General features: G+C 41.4%; 1 protein-coding gene across 3 annotated transcripts; it reads right to left on the reverse strand.

The window, feature by feature from the left end:
• Positions 1 to 1059: 1059 nt before the first annotated feature.
• Positions 1060 to 19123, reverse strand: LOC144495306 (phosphoserine aminotransferase-like). 3 transcript variants are annotated; one of them, XR_013498225.1, is made up of 10 exons: positions 18979 to 19123; positions 14590 to 14650; positions 14430 to 14499; positions 9216 to 9421; positions 8952 to 9124; positions 5531 to 5700; positions 3260 to 3388; positions 2009 to 2146; positions 1643 to 1799; positions 1070 to 1517 (listed from the first exon to the last, which is right to left on the reverse strand). XR_013498225.1 is itself a non-coding variant. In XM_078215401.1 (9 exons), the coding sequence occupies exons 1-9, from the start codon at positions 19039 to 19041 to the stop codon at positions 1694 to 1696; spliced, it is 1116 nt and encodes a 371-aa protein (XP_078071527.1). In that variant the 5' UTR covers positions 19042 to 19123; the 3' UTR covers positions 1060 to 1693. The 3 variants fall into 3 exon arrangements, 2 of the variants coding, with proteins under 2 accessions (XP_078071527.1, XP_078071529.1); XM_078215401.1 differs by having other exon boundaries at positions 1060 to 1799; XM_078215403.1 differs by lacking the exon at positions 1643 to 1799 and having other exon boundaries at positions 1069 to 1517; positions 2044 to 2146.
• Positions 19124 to 19337: the final 214 nt, after the last annotated feature.

Genomic DNA, 19337 nt, shown 5'->3' on the forward strand with positions numbered 1-19337 from the left:
AACTTATGTGAGGTTGTGAACTCACTTGCTGTTAGTCAGCTGTCATCTCTCACTAAACTGCACTGAAAGGAAGTGATGGCATAGCAGTTACAAGCAGGCAGTCCAAAACAGTGCTTACCAATCACGGAAAGTGCATGTGATATCCATTTTACTGATGGGTGATTGTGACTCCTGTGTGCTCCAATGCACAAGTAGTTTGTTACAATAATACCAGTAATCACTCTTCCAAAGATGGTGTTCCAGCATGAATTTCAAACGTTAAGGGCTAGAGGCCATTCTTTCATTTTTCAGAGGTTTTAAACTCAGGATTGATTTGTAATTTTTTTCTAACAGCATAGAACATGCAGTGTTAACAGAATATTTTCATAAATATTCAGGGTCATTTAGGCCGCTTCACTATTTAAATAGATATGCAGGTGCAACATTTAATATATTCACAGCTTTAGCTGTTGCCTGACCAAATTTCCATTAGTAGTTATGCCATTGGATTAGATACCAAATTATATGTTCATTTAATACAAAATTAGGGCCAGCAATGCAGGTTTGGTGTTATACACAGTTACAGTAATCCTACAGCCTAGCTGGAATCATAACAGCACAGGGGAATATTTGGTCCATGCCAGATCTCCATACAGCAATTCAATCAATCCCATTGCACTACCCTTTCTCCATAGCCCTGCTAGTTCAATTTCCCTCAAGTGCCCATCCAAATTCCTTTTGAAATCATTGATCATCTTCATTTCCACCACCCTCAGTCAGCAAGTTCTGATGTTAATCACTGTTAGGGGAAAGGAATGCAAAAAAAGTTTGTAATATTCAGTATACCAATATTTGTCTATTTGCACATGTATTGGAGGGAGGTCCAAACGGAAGATATTAAGCTTTTCTTGAAAACACAATTATTCAGATAAGGAAATATATTTCCAGAAACCAAGTTCAACGTTATGCCAAAATCAAACATAGCCTCAGCCCAGTCGTTTGTAGAAAATGTTTTCGCAACAATTCAAACCAACAGTTCCTAGATTATAAAGAAAGCATCGATCAATAAAAATTCAATGCAAAAGTTCCACATAGTTCATGGTTATTTTTATTTCAATAAGTATTGAATATGGTCCACATAAAAGTGCCAGGATATCTGATCAGTTCTACCAAGAAAACTAAGTAACATTCTGGTCTATGTTCAGGTTTTATTTATTTACAAATTGTGCAACTACTACTCATAACATTAAATTGCATTTTTCCTTGTAAGAGTTCCATAGCCACAATTCAGTCAGTTAGTAGGCTAGCTTTAAGGAAAGATTGAATTAAAGGGAGAGACAAAATAAAAGCTTTAGATTACGATTCAGATTCTCAGACAATACATTGGTGGTTCCTCCACTAACCTATAGTTTATAGCTGGTGAACAAAGATTTACATTTGTAAAGTTTCTGATCGTCTTAACACTACACTAACCACCAACTGAACACAAAACATTGAGCAGAAGCAAGTGCTGCAGATGCTGGAAATGTTCAGCAGGTCTGGCAAGCCCGAGATTGTTTAAGGTCAATGATTTCCATCCAAAACGTGGTTGACCTGAAATGTTAACTTGGTTTCTCTCACCACAGATGCTGCCAGACCTGCTGAGCATTTCCTGAAAACCTACAGGTCCATGTTGTAGAAATAAGATGTAGCGTTAAAACCAAAACTGAAATGTTTACACAAGATGTTCCTTCATAAAGTTGATCATAAACTCTGCCAGTTTTTGAGCTTCTTCCACTGTCACAGCATTATAGAGGGAAACACGAATTCCACCAACAGACCTAGCACAAACAGCAGATGGCAATAGAATTAGCACTATTAAATAAAGGCAAATTTATAAAAAACATTAGGCCACACCTCTCTACCCCTTTGAGGGGATATATGTAACTGCATGTTTAGAAAAGTGATTAAATAGCATTCCCAAAGGTTTACTTAATTAAACAGTCACAGCTTCCACTGTACAAATCACATAGCTTATTGGCAGATTTACCTGTGGCCTTTTAAGGACATCATGTTATGTTTAGCAGCTTTGTCGAGAAACTCAGTTTCAAGAGCGCTGTCCCCATTAGCATTTCCAACGTGGAATGGAATATTCATTCTGCTTCTACAGATTGAAGCAAGTGGACACCTAAAATTACGAACAAAATGTTTTTATTGTATTGAGGGGAGGAGAGAGAGAGAGAATGGCAGCCCTCATTATCAAGGCAGTATTTGACCAGGTGTGGCATCAAGGAGCCCTAAAAAATTGATCTCGACGTGGGGATAAATTAATCGGGGAAAATACTCCACTGATTGGAGTCATACCATATGATAATAACTGTCTCCAAAAAGAGAATGTAACTATTTCACCTCATTATTCAATGGCATTATTGTCACCTAATCTCCCACCATCAACATCCTGGGGGTTACCATTGACCAGAAACTGAACTGGACTAGCCTTGTAGTGGCTACAAGAGCAGGTCAGAGGCTGGAAATTCTGTAGTGAGAAACTCACTTCCAGATTTCCCAAAGCCTGTCTACTCACCATGTACAAGGCACAAGCCAGAATTCGATGGAATTTTCTCCACTTGCCTGGATGAGTGCAGCTCCAACCACACTCAAGTTTGACACCACCCAGGACAAAACAGCCTACTTGATGGCTTCCCTTCCACAAACATTCACTCCCTCCATCGCTGATGCACAATGGCAGCATTGTACATCATCTACACTCACCAAGGCTCCTTAGGCAGTTCCTTCCAAAGCCCAGAACACCTCCCCTCAAATTCCCTTCCCGCATCTTGGAACTATAATCGCTGTTCCTTCACTGTCACTGGAAATCAAAATTCTGGAATCTCTCCCACCAATACAGTTTGTGTACCTACATCACAAAGACTGCAGTGCTTCAAGAAAGGTCTTCACCATCACCAATTCCCATCTACTGAAGGAATTTAAAGTAACTCAGCTAATTTTAACTTGAGATTCTGTTATATGGGTGATATTGGATCAGCCACCATCATTTTATTTTTCCATTAACTGCAATTCAGATGTATAACAGGCAAGCTGATATCACCCATATTACACCATCACAAAATGTTACATTTACCCCAACCAGTGTATGCTTGGAAATAGCATGTTGGCTACCACAGATAGGGGTTGCAGAATCTTCAAAAACAGTTAAATCTACTTTCTAGACAAAGCAGTGGCTGTTTAATTGGCAGATATGAATTTCAGTAAAAAAGTGTTTAAAAAAATACCAACTTACACATAAAATCCATTGGATCCATCAATAATATCATAAATCAGCTTGGATTTAGCAATACTCTTTTGCTCCATCACTGGAGCACCCCCACACTTCTTAATCCACTGCAAGACCAAACCCATGACATAAATGCTGAAAAGAAAATCATCTAGTTATTATCCTGTACACATCTCAGACAAAAGATCAAGTTCTGTAGATCTATACTAGCAGATTAATTTACATTGAAACTGCTCATTCATTTTGGAGGATGTTCACGTTTAGGCACCAATCTCTTGAAATGAACAGGCATTAGCACTCACTTGGCACATTGAGCTCCAGCCCAATGAAACTATTCACCCATAATAATAATAATGATGCATAAATTATAGAAAGTTAAGATTGCTCAGAATTACAAGCCCCAACAACTGTATGCCAAACCATGTTGGAACTTCAGCAGGAATGTCATGCAGATGACACCAAGATTGGTGGCATAATGGACAGTGAAGATGGTTATCTCGGATTGCAATGGGATCTTGATCAATTGGGCAGTGGGCTGATGAATGGCAGATGGAGTTTAATTTAGATAAATGTGAGGTGATGCATTTTGGTAGATTGAACCAGGGCAGGACTTACTCAGTTAATGGTAGGGTGTTGGGGAGAATTACAGAACAAAGAGATCTAGGGGTACAGGTTCATAGTTCCTTGAAAGTGGAGTCACAGGTGGATTGAGTGGTGAATCATCGAATACAAGAGTTAGGACACCTTGTTGAAGTTGTACAATACATTGGTACGGCCACACTTGGAATACTGTGTACAGTTCTGGTCACCCTATTGTAGAAAGGATATTATTAAACTAGAATGAGTGCAAAAGAGATTTACTAGAATGCTACTGGGACTTGATGTTTTGAGTTATAAGGTGAGGCTAGATAGACTGGGACTTTTTTCCTTGGAGCGTAGGAGGCTGAGGGGTGATCTTAAAAGAGGTCTATAAAATAATGAGGGGCATAGATCAGCTCGATAGTCAATATCTTTTCCCAAAGGTAGGGGAGTCCAAAACTAGACGGCATAGGTTAAAGGTGAGAGGGGAAAAATACAAAAGGGTCCAGAGGAGCAATTGTTTCACACAGAGGGTGGTGAGTGTCTGGAACAAGCTGCCAGAGGTAGTAGAAGAGGCGGATAGAATTTTATCTTTTAAAAAGCATTACATGGGTAGGATGGGTATAGAGGGATATGGGCCAAATTTGGGCAACTGGGACTAGCTTAGAGGTGTAAACATTTTTTAAAAAGGGGCAGCATGGACAAGTTGGGTCGAAGGGCCTGTTTCCATGCTGTAAACCTCTGACTATGTTAATGACATTTAATGCTCAAGGGCTTCATGTCAACTCTATTTTACACTGGAGGAAAATACTCAAGCTCACTTACTCCCAACATGGTGATGGGTATTTTATTCTGAAAGACATGGTTAGGTGCATTGACCCGAACAGGTGCCGGACTGTGGCGACTAGGGGAATTTCATAGTAACTTCACTGCAGTGTTAATGTAAGGCTTATTTGTGACTAATAAATAAACTTCAACTTTATTCTGTTCAGTAAGTAAAGAGCACAAGATCATAAGATATTAGGAGCAGAATTAGGCCATTCAGCCTATCAAATCTGACAAAGGACCCAGATTTTGGTGTAAAAGCATCCAACACGCACATTGTTAGACATGCAAGGACAAGTCAGGGTTTCTTTTGAACAAGAATTTGCTGAAAGTGGGAGTGGAGGGAAACAGGGCAAGCTGCTGTGCATCTCGTAACCAGACTGGAGGATTGAGAAATTTAACAACTGAGTAGAAAGTGTAAATGAGTGTAGGTGAATGCAACGTTGAATTTTATACAGAAAAAAAAGCATTGAGACTGGGATTTTTAAAAAAGGTTAAAAGCTCAATCTATGAAGGAATTTGACCAAGTCTAGAGTCAGTTCCAGAAATTTATTGGTAGTAATTAAAACTTGCGTCATTAAAAAGAACACAGACGTGATTAGATAAGATTAGTTTGCATTGACTCGACAACTACCAATTTCAATGCATTTCAAGTAGTGAGGTAGACGGTAGACCTGCACAACTCTAGCTTACAATTTGTGGGATGGCATTTAGCCAAGTATTTGCTACTTGCCTGAACTTGTACCATTTACACTTTGATTCTATTCTTTCAAAACTGTGACTCTCTCAAGTTGCCACATGGAACAGAATAAAAGGCGCAGCCAATATTTGCACCAACATTTATTCATGCAATAAAAAACAGAATCCATTTACCTGTAGGTTGGTGGAGTGTTGTAGAGGGAATTGCTATTCCCTTGTACTTTATAGTCAAAAATTACTGGACATTCTTTCAGTGCAAACCCCAAAAGATCCTCTCTGATTATTATCACAGTCACTCCAGCACAACCAACATTCTTCTGAGCACCAGCAAAAATCAAACCAAACTGCAGAAAGGAGCAAAATTCTAATCAATTTCATTGCTGTGCAAGCTCTCAGCTAATTTCCAAATAACAAACAAACTGCCGAGTTGAATAACACAAGTTCTAGTTATCATCATCTCCCAAAGTACTCCCGGCAGCTTTGACATTAAAAACAACAGCAAATGGGATTCAGCTGCCAGGTAATTTGGGTTTGCTATTATATTGGAGGTCCAGGGTATCTAGAAAACCCATCAACTACTTCATTGAAGCAAGAGAAAATACTTCAAGCCAAAAGCTGAAAAAAGTCTTGTATTTATACAGCATCTTGCACGCCATCAGTATATCCCAATGCACACTTCAAAACTAAATGTATTTTTAAGTGCATCAGTGTAGTGTAGGGTAGGATATATGGCAGCCAATTTAAATGCAGTAACACCCCACATATTGATGTGGCAGTAACCAAGCAAGGTGAAGTGATGCTGGCTCGCACATCATGAAATCACTCCGCTTCTTTAAATATTACACTGGGATCATTTAACTCTACCCGAGTCTCACCCAAAAGATGATGACTAACATCACAGCAATCCTTCAGTCCTGCACTGAAGTGTCAACCGGAGTTAATGTGAAACATTGGGAAGGGTGACCAAAAGCTCAGTCATAGGTTTGGGCTCCAAAGAGTACATGTCCCTCTTTGGTGGTGGGTTGGTGGTGCACCCCTAGTCAGTTGGAAGGGGGCACTATTTCATTTTGTGGAGGGGAAGAGGCCTGTCTCCGGGCATGGAAATCGGGCAACTTTTTAAAAATGGAGTCCCAGTCTCTGAACAGGGGGTTATTAGCATCTATCAGGTGGGTACATCCCACCTGACAGGCACTGCCAATGCCAGCGGGAAACACTCCCATTTTTCCACTGGCGTGGGCACTGAGCCCAAGAACAGGAGAGTTTGGCCCGTAGCCTTTGTGGAGAAAATCTGAGGTCTAAAAAAAACACAACTTGGAAACGTCTTGGTTCAGCTCAGATAGTGGTAAGGGGGAAAAGAATGAGGAAAATGTTGTCACTAACAGTGGCATGGGATTTGATTTCCCCCAACGCTTCGCTATAGAAAGCTATGGTACATTTAGGGCTAAAAATCAGTTTGACAGCAGGCACATTTGTGGTGGGAAAACAGAGCTTGGAGAAAACATGCTACAAAGATCAAATCCTTGGGGGACTGGAGGTTATTGCGAAGAGGGCAAAGATAAATTGGTTAAGAAAATAATTTTAAAAAGGTCAAACAACTGAAAAGGCAATCTGGCAGTTCATAAAAAAAGTCCAAACCTCATATTACCAGATTCTCCCTTAAAAGGTTTCCAATACACACCTCACAGCCTTTCCGGGTCATTTTATTGACATGTTTAAAGTGCCTGGTAGAGATTTTTGCAGTTAACACTTGCGCTCCAAGTTAGCTTTTCTACTGGTTATTGCACCTGCTCAGTTTCAGCAAACTATCCATCAATATGCTCATATGTTCATAGCTCCTTGAAAGTGGAGTCAGAGTGGTGAAGGCGGCATTCGGCATGCTTGGTTTCATTGGTCAGAACATTGAATACAGGAGTTGGGACGTCTTGTTGAAGTTGTACAAGACATTGGTAAGGCCACACCTGGAATACTGTTTACAGTTCTGGTCACCCTATTATAGAAAGGATATTATTAAACTAGAAAGAGTGCAGAAAAGATTTACTAGGATGCTACTGGGACTTGATGGCTCGGGTTATAAGGAGAGGCTGGATAGACTGGGACTTTTTTTCCTTGGAGCATAGGAGGCTGAGGGGTGATCTTATAGAGGTCTATAAAATAATGAGGGACATAGATCAGCTACATAGTCAAAATCTTTTCCCAAAAGTAGGGGAGTCTAAAACTAGATGGCATAAGTTTCAAGTGAGAGGGGGAGATACAAAAGGGTCCAGAGGGGCAATTTTTTTCCACAGAGGGTGGTGAGTGTCTGGAACAAGCTGCCAGAGGTAGTAGAGGCGGGTACAATTTTGTCTTTTAAAAAGCATTTAGACAGTTACATGGGTAAGATGGCTGTAGAGGGATATGGCCAAATGCGGGCAATTGGGACTAGCTTAGTGGTTTAAAAAAAAAGGGGCAGCATGGACAAGTTGGGCCAAAAGACCTGTTTCCATGCTGTAAACGTCTATAACTATGAATATTTCTGAACTCTCCTGCTACCCATCTGACTTAATTCCCATTGTATCATTTTCTAGCAAAAAAAACTGTCACTCAACTGCATTTCAAGCTAGCAGTTGTGCACGAACCATGGTTCCGTTAGCTCAGTTGGCAGGTTCGCAATGCGAAGCAATGCCAACAGCATGGGTTCAATTCCCATACCAGCTGATGTTATCCATGAAGGCCTCACCTTCTCAATCTTACCCCTCACTTGAGGTGTGGCGACCCTCAAGTTAAATCACCACGAGTCAGCTCTGTCTCAAAGGGGAAAGAGCTTATGGTCCTCTTAAGACTATGGCGACTTTCACTTTTCTTAGTGCACAGCTTGCTATTCTTTACAACTGCCTATCCTTTACAGGCACACGCTAACTTTATGAAGAACCAAACTGCTGTCAAAATAAACTACTTTGTTTTTTTGGCATGGTTTGGTTCACCTGAATACTAGAATGAGATTCTCAAACATTTCCTAAAATGAAATGATACAGCACAGTGGAACCATTCAGTCCATCATGTCTGCATGTGTTTTTTTAAGTCCCATTCCCTACTCTTTCCGTATAGTCCATGCAGGTTTCCACTTAAAAAGTTCCAAAAAGGAAGTTGGATAAATATTTGATCAAATCTGCTTCCACCACCTTTTCAGGCCACAACAACTTGCGGCATAAAATAACACTTTCCCCCTCTCTGCCACTGGAAGCAGTTTTGTCTTATTTTCAAAGGCATTGATGATTTGAGATGTCTCCATGAGCAAAATCAATCCCAGTTTCAACTGGGAATGCTGGAAAATCTCAGCAGGTCCGACAGAGCTCTGACAAAGGGTCATCCAGACTCAAAACATTTGCTCTATTCTCTCTCCACAGAAGCGGTCAGACCTGCTGAGATTTTCCAGCATTTTTTGTTTCGGTTTCAGATTCAGATTCTGACATCTGCATTATTTTGCTTTTAACAATCCCAGTTTTCCTGATCTCAGTGAAAAGGGTCTTTCATTTGCATAGAATAATTTTTCTTGTGAACTAGTTCTGCTACAATGTAGGGGCAAAGGCAATCTTGAAAGTTGAAATTTTGGACATACCTTAGAGACATCCACTGGTTTTGAAAGAAAGCATGACGACATGTCACAGACCAACACAGTTCCTTTTGTGTCCGGGACAAAGGAAAATTCCACACCATGTACAGTCTCATTGGCACAATAATAAACATAGGAGGCATTCGGGTTCAAATTCCAGCTACTTGGATCTGGAATTTCTGGAAAACAAGAGAAAACTTTATCGTCCTATATATCCAGTCAGGAGTAATGGATCCATCAAACATCAAATGCAAACAAACAAGTTCTTACTTATGTATGCATCAAGCTTGGGGTGGACAATGTTCACTTTTCCATATTTTGCCGCCTCTTTGGCAGCATTGGCAGACCAGGATCCAGTAACTACATAATCGGCACATCTTTCTTCTTTTAATCCAATAAGATTTAAAGGGACAGCACTGAACTGACCAGTTCCACCTCCCTGGAGAAAAATCACCTTGTAGTTTTCTGGTATATTTCTGTAATAAGATACATACAGGAATCAATATTGCAGGTGAATTTTCCCCTACTTCAAAGAAAGAATGCCAAACATGATTGTAAATTTTTGCAAAGATTACTTTTGAAATAAATGTGTTGTAATTTTTTGGTAAACTTGCATAACATTTAAAGGTTAAACAGCTGTTCTCCCAACTGCGACATTACATATTAAAGTACTCGTACAACATGTGCACAATCTCCGGATCCAAAAGCACTTCCCACCCAATATTTTTTTTAAAAACACACTAATTCTTGCCACCAGAAACTCGGTTCTCACTCCATCCTCCAGTGCAGGTCCTGCTGTCACTATTGTGTGTCTGCCATCTACTTCCCAAAATCTCCTGCAGTCTGCACTGTTCTTACGTTCTCTGCCATCTGCTATGCTGCTCGCTCAGCTTCCCGCTCCAATGGGAGGGAACAGCAAACAGAGGCAGACAACCATGGGCAGAAAGGAGAGAATGGAAAGCGGTGTTGTGCTCTTTTCCATCTTTTGATACAACTGTGCATTTTTGATTCAGGCAGCAGCCTGGCGTGTGTGGGGGCAGTGCACCCTCTGCAGTTGCGGTGTCAGAAAATACAACTACAAAATGCTTTTGTAGTGTAACTACAATTTCAACATGTCAGGAAAGGCAACGACCAGAACTTAGTAATCTTTGAAAAAGTGCCTTGGGATCTTTCAAGTCAACCCAAGGAGGCAGGCAAAGCCTCAATTTAAAAGACAGTGCAGCATTCATCCAGTCAATGCTGACAATAAAATCATCAATTCCTAGGGTCGCTGAACATTACAAATATATCACCATCCCTTTAACCTCCATTACTGATGGATTCTCCTCCCATCGCTTTGTCGGATGGATGCTCAAGACAAAAAGGCCAGTTTACAGTCTAAGTTAGTGATGCTGCAAGTGACGTTAGGCCAAGTCTCAATCTACATAACAGATTGCAAACAGTACACATGAAGTTAGTGCTGGTGGGATAGATGAAGGTGTTGGCTTTGCTCCACAATTGCTTATCCTGAAGGTACTCAATGCTTGTTCTCCTCAAATGCTGAAATCGCTGATGACTGACTTCTCCAATTTGGATCTGTCCAAGATTGTATTTTCCCCTGGTATTGGGATCCAGTTTGCAAGCATTGAGGATGGCTTTCAGATTATATTTAAGTATGGGATGTTCAGTGCTGTGGGTTCCTAAGCTGACTGCTTTTGCGATGCAGGAGTCCTCCATGCAAACCAGATGATCAACCCAATGAAGCTAAAGCTATTATGAGTATCCTTTTAATGTCAGGTATGTGGCACTTTGCAAGAACCTGTTTTGGGGGCTGGTGCTTACCACCTGTTGCTGCAAAGAAATCTCAGACTGCAAAAATAGAATGCTTCTAGTTGTTTTATGTGCTACTGGTGGGTTGTCCAAGTTTCACACCCATAAAGAAGTGATGCAAGAAACACTGCCTGGTGGAGTTTGATCTTTGTTCTGATCATTACTACACTGCACCACATAGACAATTTTAACTAATACAACTTAAATTTCATTTGCAAGGACATGTTATCCATTTAAATGGTACAACTAGCAAAGGAGGCAAGGGATCAAATTTGGAAAGACATGATATATCAGAGTAGAAACAAGGCAGAAAGGAAGGTATTAATCTGGGAAATGATAAACAGTGAAACGAAGGGACAAAGAGTATAAATTGAAAAAAGTAAAACCTTAGACAAGGCCAGCAGTTACAAAAATAATTTTAAAAGGACAAAACTAAAGGCTCTATATCTGAATGTCCTTAGAAATGAAATAGGTGAACTGATAGATCGTACGTATTTATCACTATCTGCATGAATAGCCATTAGAAAAACATGGCTGCAGAATTTCACAGATTGTGACCTGAATATTTATGGGTAGGTGATATTTAGGAAGGACGTGGAGGGGTGGCTCATTAAAAGATGATATTGAACAATAGAGACCCAAGTTCAGGGAATCATGATGCAGAAGTGGTTTGGGTAGAGATGAGGAACGAGAAAGGCAAGAAGTCACTTGCAGTGGTGCACAGGTCCACTAACAGTAACCACATGGCAGGATAGGGTATCAAAAAATAAATAATGGGAGTTTGTCAGAAAGGTACAGGAATTATCATGGAGGATTTTAATCTACATATAGACTGGCAAAGGTAGCCCAGCTAAGGAACTCTGTTTATTTGTGATAGTTTCTTAGAACAGCACATTCTGGAGCCAATCAGGGACCCGACTATATGAACATAAGAACTAGGAGCAGGAGTAGGCCATTTGGCTCCTCAAGCCTGATCCGCCATTCAATAAGATCATGGCTGATTTTTTGTGGGTTCAGCTCCACTTACCCGTCCACTCGCCAGAATCCTTAATTCTATACTAAACCTGGTATTGAGCAACAAGAAAAGGATTAATTAATAACCTCAGTGAGGGTGCCCTGAGGTAGGAGTGATCATAATATGACGGAGAGAAGTGAGTCTCTAAGACTAATATTTTAAATTTAATTAAATGCAATTATGAGGGCTTTGAAAAAAGAGCAAGTGAACTGGCAGATTTTGTAAAAGCATAGGTTAATAGAGATGCAGTGACAGACATTTGAAGGGATATTTCAGAATACAGGGAAATCAGGTATAATCAATTAGAGTTCTTTGAATAAGTAATACGTGCTGTGGATATAGAAAAACTACTGTACTTATAATTTCAGAAGGCATTTGATAAGGTGCCACTTCAAAAGGTTATATTACAGGCAGTAACATACAGCAAACAGTAGGCATAAATGGGTCATTTTCTGGTTGGCAGGAAATAACAAGTGGTGTGCCACAGGTAGCAATGGTGGAGTCTCAACTTTCAATTTATGCAAATGATTTGCATGTTAAATTTGCTGATGAAAGGATAGGTAGGAAAGAGAACACAAAGAGGCTACAAAAGGATATAGATAGGTTAGGTGAGAAGACAAAGATCTGGCAAATGGAGTATAAATGTGACAAAACGTGAACTTGCAAGAAGAATTTAATAAAGCAACATATAATCTAAAGGCGAGAGACAGCAGAGCTCTGAGATGCAGGATGATCTTGGTGCCCACAAAAGGCAAGGAGGTTATGCTTCAGTTACACAGGGCATTGGTGAGACCACATCTGAAGTAATGTGTACAGCATTTGTCTTTAAGACCAAGGAGCAGAAGTAGGCCATCGAATCTGCTCCTCCATTCAATGAGATCATGACTGGTCTGAGTATAAATTGAAAAAAGTAAAACTTCAGACAAGGCTAGCAGTTACAAAAATAATTTTAAAAAAGGACAAAACTAAAGGCTCTATATCTGAATGTACTTCGAAACGAAATAGGTGAACTGATGGATTGTACGTATTTATCACTATCTGCATGAATAGCCATTAGACAGACATGGCTGCAGAATTTCACAGATTGTGACCTGAATGTTTATGGGTAGGTGATATTTAGGAAGGATGTGGAGGGGTGGCTCAACTGCACTTTCCTACCTTATCTCCATAACCCTGGATTCCCTTACTGGTTAAAAAAATCTGTCTATCTCAGCCTTGAACATATCCTTATTCAAGGATGTAATGTGTTGGGAGGAGTTCAGGGAATACCTGGAACAGGCTGGTCATCTTAAGAGGAAAGTCTGCACTGGATAGGCTTGTATCCACTGGATTTTAGAAGAGGAATAGGTGACCTGATTGCAACATATAATATCCTGAGGGAACTTGACAGGGTGGATGTAGAAAGGATGTTTCCTTTTGTGGGAGACTGTAGAACCAGGAGTCACTCTTCAAAATAAGGAGTCGCCCATTTTAGACCAAGATGAGAAAATTGTTATTTTCCTTAGAGGATTGAAAGTTTTTGGAATTCTTTTCCTCAAAAAGGTGCTGGAGCAGAGATGGATAAAGTCTTGATAAGTAAGAGGGTGAAAGGTCATCGGAGATTGGCAGGAATGTGGAGCCGAGATGAAAATCAGATCAGCTGTGACCTTATTGAATGAATTGCAAGTTTGAAGGGTTTGTTTTTAAAAATTCATTCATGGAACATGGGCATTGCTGGTTGCCAGCATTTATTGGCCATCTTAATTGCCCGAGGGCAGTTGAGAATCAGCTACATTGCTGTGGCTCTATGTAGGCCAGACCAAATAAGGACGGCAGATTTCCTTCCCTAAAGGACATTAGTGAACCAGATGGGCTTTTCTGACAATCGACAATGGTTTCATAGTCATCAGTAGATTCTTAATTCCAGATACAAGTGGCTTTCTCCTGCTCCGAATTTGTATTTTTGTATATTCTCTAACTAACCACTTGCCTACATTAGTGGAATGTGTAAAATATTTGAACGGAGTCAACAAACTAGTTAGACTAGCTGGGTACACGCTGTGTTATAATGCCACCAACTAAATGAAGTTAGTTTAACATCAAACTGGCCATTATATGTATGTACATACAATATTTGAACAAATATTTTCTGCACTTGCAAGTTTGCAGCTAGTTAATTTCAGGTTGATCTCATCCACTGGTATTTAACAATACTCAAATTATTGACATCATTGATTAGTGCTTACAATGACACAGTTGTTAGCACACCTGCCTCTGAATCAAGGTTCCTGGTTCAAGTCTCACTCGAGCGCATGTGCACAAGAAATCAAAGCTGACATTTTGTGTGGTACTGAGGAAACATTGCACAGTGGAGGTACTGGTCATTTAGACCAGATGTTAAACCAGGACCTTATATGCCTGCATGGGTTTTTTTTAAAAATCCCATCGCACTATTTTGGAGGAGGAAGAAAGGAGTTATCAGTGTCTTAGCCAACATTTATCCTTCAAACAACATCACAAAAAAGTGATTGTCTGATCATCGTTGCTGTTTGTGGGAGTTTCTGAGTGCATATTAGCTGCTGTGTTTTCTGCACTACAACAGTGGCCACACTTCAAAGAGTATTTCATTGTTTGTCATTTCAAGACTGTAGCAAATAAATTTAAGCACACTTGCTCCTTACAGCAACTCTCGTAGATCATTTTCTGCTGCGTTGACAATTTTGACAAAGTCTGAGGATCTGTGGCTCATTTCTGTTGGAAGGAAAAGAAAGGCAGAGTTAGAGCATGAAAACACAATGGCCATTTAATATAAAAAGATAAGCTACCCATTTGTGAACTCACCTAGAACACTAATGCCAAGTCCCTTGTAATCCAACAGCTCTTTCTGTGCTTGTAGCAAGACCTGGAGATATGAAATATCATCCATTAAGCCAAGGGGAAATGAGTATTTCAAATCATAACATATACAGTGAATCCTGAAAGTAGGGACTTCTCAAATGCTGACTGACCCGCAACTATTTCTAAAATTTTGTTGTTTCAATTTCCATTAATTTTCTCAAGTATGTACAATCTGCCAAAAAACACAGGGCCAATCTCTGATCCATTATCACCCTATCAGTCCATTCTCAAACAGCAAAGTGACAAAAGGGTGCTATCAACAGTGCTATTAAGCAGCACTTACTCATCCACATCCTGTTTCAGCTGTTAGGACCACATTACAGCCTTGATCCAAATATGGACAAAAATAGCAGAATTCCAGTGAAATCTGACAATTCACTATAGAGTTCTTCAAGTCAGTGCCCCAACCATCTTCAACTGCTTCAATGGCCTTCCCTCCATCATGGGAGCAGGGATGTTTATTGATGATCGCAGTGTTCAGTTCCATTCATAACTCCTTAGATAATGAAGCTTTCCATGCATTCAGATCTGGACAACATCCAGGCTTGATAAGTAACATCCACCCCATGTAATCATGAGGTAATGACCATCTCAAAAGACAGGATCTAATCACCTCTCCATGACATTCAATACGATTGCCTTTACTGAATCCCCCACCATCAACCTTTTGAGCATCATTAACTGGATCTAGTTGAAATACTGTGGCTACAAAGCAGGTCAGAAGCTGGATATTTTGGCAAGTAGCTCACCTCCTGACTCCCCAGAGCTTCTCCACCATCCATAAGGCAGTGAAGAAAGTGATGAAACACTCCCCACTTGACTGGATGAGTGCAGCTCCAGCGACACTCAAAAGCTCACCTGATGGGCACCCCATCCAACATCTGAAAAATTCACTTCCTCCACTGGCACCTGTGGTTGCAGGGTACCATTTACAAGACGCACTGTAGCAACTCAAGACTACTTTCACAACATCTAGAACAAGGGTGATAGAGGCATGGGAACCCCAGCGCCTGCAAGTTCCTTTCCAAATCACAAACTAACATTACAAGGACTTGGGACTAATTGCTTCATCGTTGCCATGTCAAATTTTAGGAACTCCTTACCCAAAGCAGTGGGTGTACCTTTACCACATGGACTGCAGCGGTCAAAGCAGGGGTTGACCATCACGTTCTCAACAACAATTGGGGATGGCCAATAAATGCTCTGTTTTCGCACAGCATTCACATCCCATGAATGAATGAAAACTCCCAAGACCAAAAATGCAGCAATGTAAACTACTGTGTGGAGTATTTAAAATCATAGGCACTCAAAAGGCTAGAATTAGAAGAGCACAGATATTGGAGGGTTGTGGGGCTAGAGGTTACAGGGATAGACATGGGTTGAGGCCAAGAAAATTTGAAAAGGATGAGAATTTTTTAACAAACCAAGAGGCTAGTCAACTAGGAGCCAAAGCAAGTCTATGAATATAGGGTGATGGTAAATAGGATCTGACATAAGTTAGGATCTAGGGCGACACGATGGCACAGTGGTTAGCACCGCTGCTTCACAGCGCCAGGGACCCGGGTTCAATTCCCTGCTTGGGTCACTGTCTGTGAGGAGTCTGCACGTTTTCCGTGTCTGAGAGAGTTTCCACTGGGTCTCCGGTTTCCTCCCACATCCGAAAGACATGTTGGTTAGGTGCATTGGCCATGCTAAATTCTACAAACAGGTGCCGGAGTGTGGCGACGAGGGGATTTTCACAATAACTTCATTGTAGTGTTATGTAAGCCTACTTGTGACACTAATAAATAAATAAATAAAAAGCAGCAAAGTTTTGAATGAGCTCAAGTTCATGAAGGGGAGAAATCTATTGGAATAGTCAAATCCAAAAGAAACAACAGTATGGAGGGCTTCAGCACCTGATGAGCTGAGGCAAGGATGCAGCCAGGCAATATTACAGGAGTGAAATGTGATATGTTCAGAAACACATCTTGGGGTCAAATATGACAAAGGTTGTGAACAGTCTGCTTCAGTCGCAAACAATTGCAATAAAAGAATAAAGTCAGTGGCTAGAAGGCAGAGTTCATAGCAGGGACCAAACACAATGAGGGCGATCATACCAAAAACATTCTAAGTGCCGAACGAGCATGAAAACAGGAGAGTTTCAGACCTGTTTTTTCAGAGAGAAAAAAAATCTAATCTTATGACACTTCAGAAAAGAAATTAGGCAAAGTGTGATTCTTGCCAGTAGGGGGAGTGGACAGAGTCTATTCATGCAGAAAGCTGGATGCTGACTGCTAGAGGGCACTATTTTGCACATGCACCATGATCTCCCATTGCACAATGCACAAGAGTACTTGGTGCATTGGGAGATTGCCACCTCTCCACTCCATCGGACATCACACCCTCACCCCTCCACCCCCCAATTGCAGCTCCCCCGATTTACCCTTCTGGTCGATTGCCATCCCCAATTCAGCCCCCCCACCCACCCCTTCACTGCCGCCCCGGCGAACCCCGATGCAGAGTGCGCAGCCCCCATGCGCTGCCTCCACTTAGGTCCCACCCTGATGCTGCCTGGTGGGTAGTACCAGAATGCCCAGTGCCAGGGTGCCAGGCTGGCACTGTCCACCCCTGCCCCCAATTACCCGAGGCACCTCAACAGCCTCTGTTCCCACCGGCAAGGCCATCATGTCTGGTCCCCATTGCTTTGGCAGTGAGGGCTTCCACTGGCGAGGCCATTAAGGCAAGTGAACCCGGACGGTTACGTCTCAGGTTCACTAATAATACTTAAATGAAGACTTAAGTATTAAAATCAGCCCCATGCCTCCAGCTGATTACGCCAGCAGACTGGGGCTGGTAAGATCGCGAGAGGGGCCAGAAACCGGACACTAACCCAGTTTTTTGCCTCTTACGATCTTACTGTCCTGCCACGCCGATCGACCAGTGTGATGAGCCAGTAAGATTGCCCCTATTGAGTTTGGTCTTCCTAAAGATGAATTGGAGAAAAATTCTGCTCATCTAATACTGGGTGTCAGACAAGTAGACAATTTAAAGGCAGTGTAAGAGTAGAGATAGGTGGTATTGAGGTAGAGTTACATCATGATACATGTTGATATGGAAACAGATGTGTTTTTGGATGATGTGGCTGAGGGACAGCATGTAAATTTCTACTTTCTCAGAAGACTAAGGAAATTTCGCATGTCTGCTGTGACTCGCACCAACTTTTACAGATGCACCATAGAAAGCATTCTTTCTGGTTGTATCACAGCTTGGTATGGCTCCTGCTCTGCCCAAGACCGCAAGGAACTACAAAAGGTCATGTATGTAGCCCAATCCATCACCCAAACCAGCCTCCCATCCATTGATTCTGTCTACACTTCCCAATGCCTCAGAAAAGCAGCCAGCATAATTAAGGACCCCACACACCCTGGACATTCTTCCTCCATCGGGAAAAAGATACAAAAGTCTGAGGTCACATACCAACAGCTTCTTCCCTGCTGCCGTCAGACTTTTGAATAGACCTACCTTGCATTAAGCTGATCTTTCTGTACACCCTAGCTATGACTGTAACACTACATTCTGCACTCTCTCCTTTCCTTCTCTATGAACGGTATGCTTGGTCTATATGGCGTGCAGGAAACAATACTTTTCACTGTATGTTCATACATGTGACAATAATAAATCAAATCAAAAAGAAATGAGAAATCAGATGAGGCCACCGGCAATAAATGTTTGGATTTGGGAAGAGACGCCACCTGATATGATTCGCTGGCTACTATTAGCCATGAGCTAGGCACAGAGAAAATACAAAAGTTCCTATTGGTGTTTATTTCCAATACATTCAAACAGCAGGGATACACATCAGATATGCCCTTTAAGCAGCCATAAGGAGAATACAAAATAATAATCACTTATTTTCGAAGATCACACCAACTACAAGTCTCTACCTCCCCTTCACCACTGGGTGAAATCGCCAGAAGGGAGGCATTTCATAAGGACACAGAAAACGCAGATAACATCCGTTGTAAATGAAGCTGAATCTCCTAAAAAAACAGCATGTGCAAAGATAATATACATGATAACAAGTGTACGATTTTAAAAAAGGTCTCTCTTCTCTCCCATTCGTGATAAGCTACTGAGTAAAAAAGATACGTGCCGTTATCGATGGCACGACTCGAAAGAGTATTGTGTCTTCTCGTAAAGCCCTCCATTCTATTCATTCGCTATGATGCATACACACAAGTCACATCAAGTTCAAATGGTCTTCAGTGCAATGCGCCGCCAACCTAGCGACAATCAGAGTTGCATTCTCAACACGACTGGTGAACAGAGAAGGGATACAGAGCAACTCACCGGTAGCGGCAGCTTGGAAGGACCAGCCCCGAAGTTGATAACTTGCTTCCTCCCATTTTCCATTTCGGATTGTGTGTGTGTTCCGACACAAACTCTTGTCCTCTTATCCTCCCTTCACTTGAGGCAGAATCCGCCCCCAGACTGTTCCGCCCCATTGCTTACGCTTCTTATTGGCTCCTTTCACATGGCAATTGTATTTAGCGCCTTCTGGTTGGTCATTCTCGGGCTCGTGTTCCATCCAATTGGCTGTTGGCTCCTACACGAGATGTTTGCGTGACTGCAGCAGCTTTGTGCAAGAATGGCACCGATTGCAGCAGAGACTCAGTATGCGAAGGTGCAACCCCAAGGCAAAATAGTCA

Source organism: Mustelus asterias, chromosome 6 (assembly GCF_964213995.1).
Source record: "Mustelus asterias chromosome 6, sMusAst1.hap1.1, whole genome shotgun sequence".
NCBI lineage: Eukaryota > Metazoa > Chordata > Chondrichthyes > Carcharhiniformes > Triakidae > Mustelus > Mustelus asterias.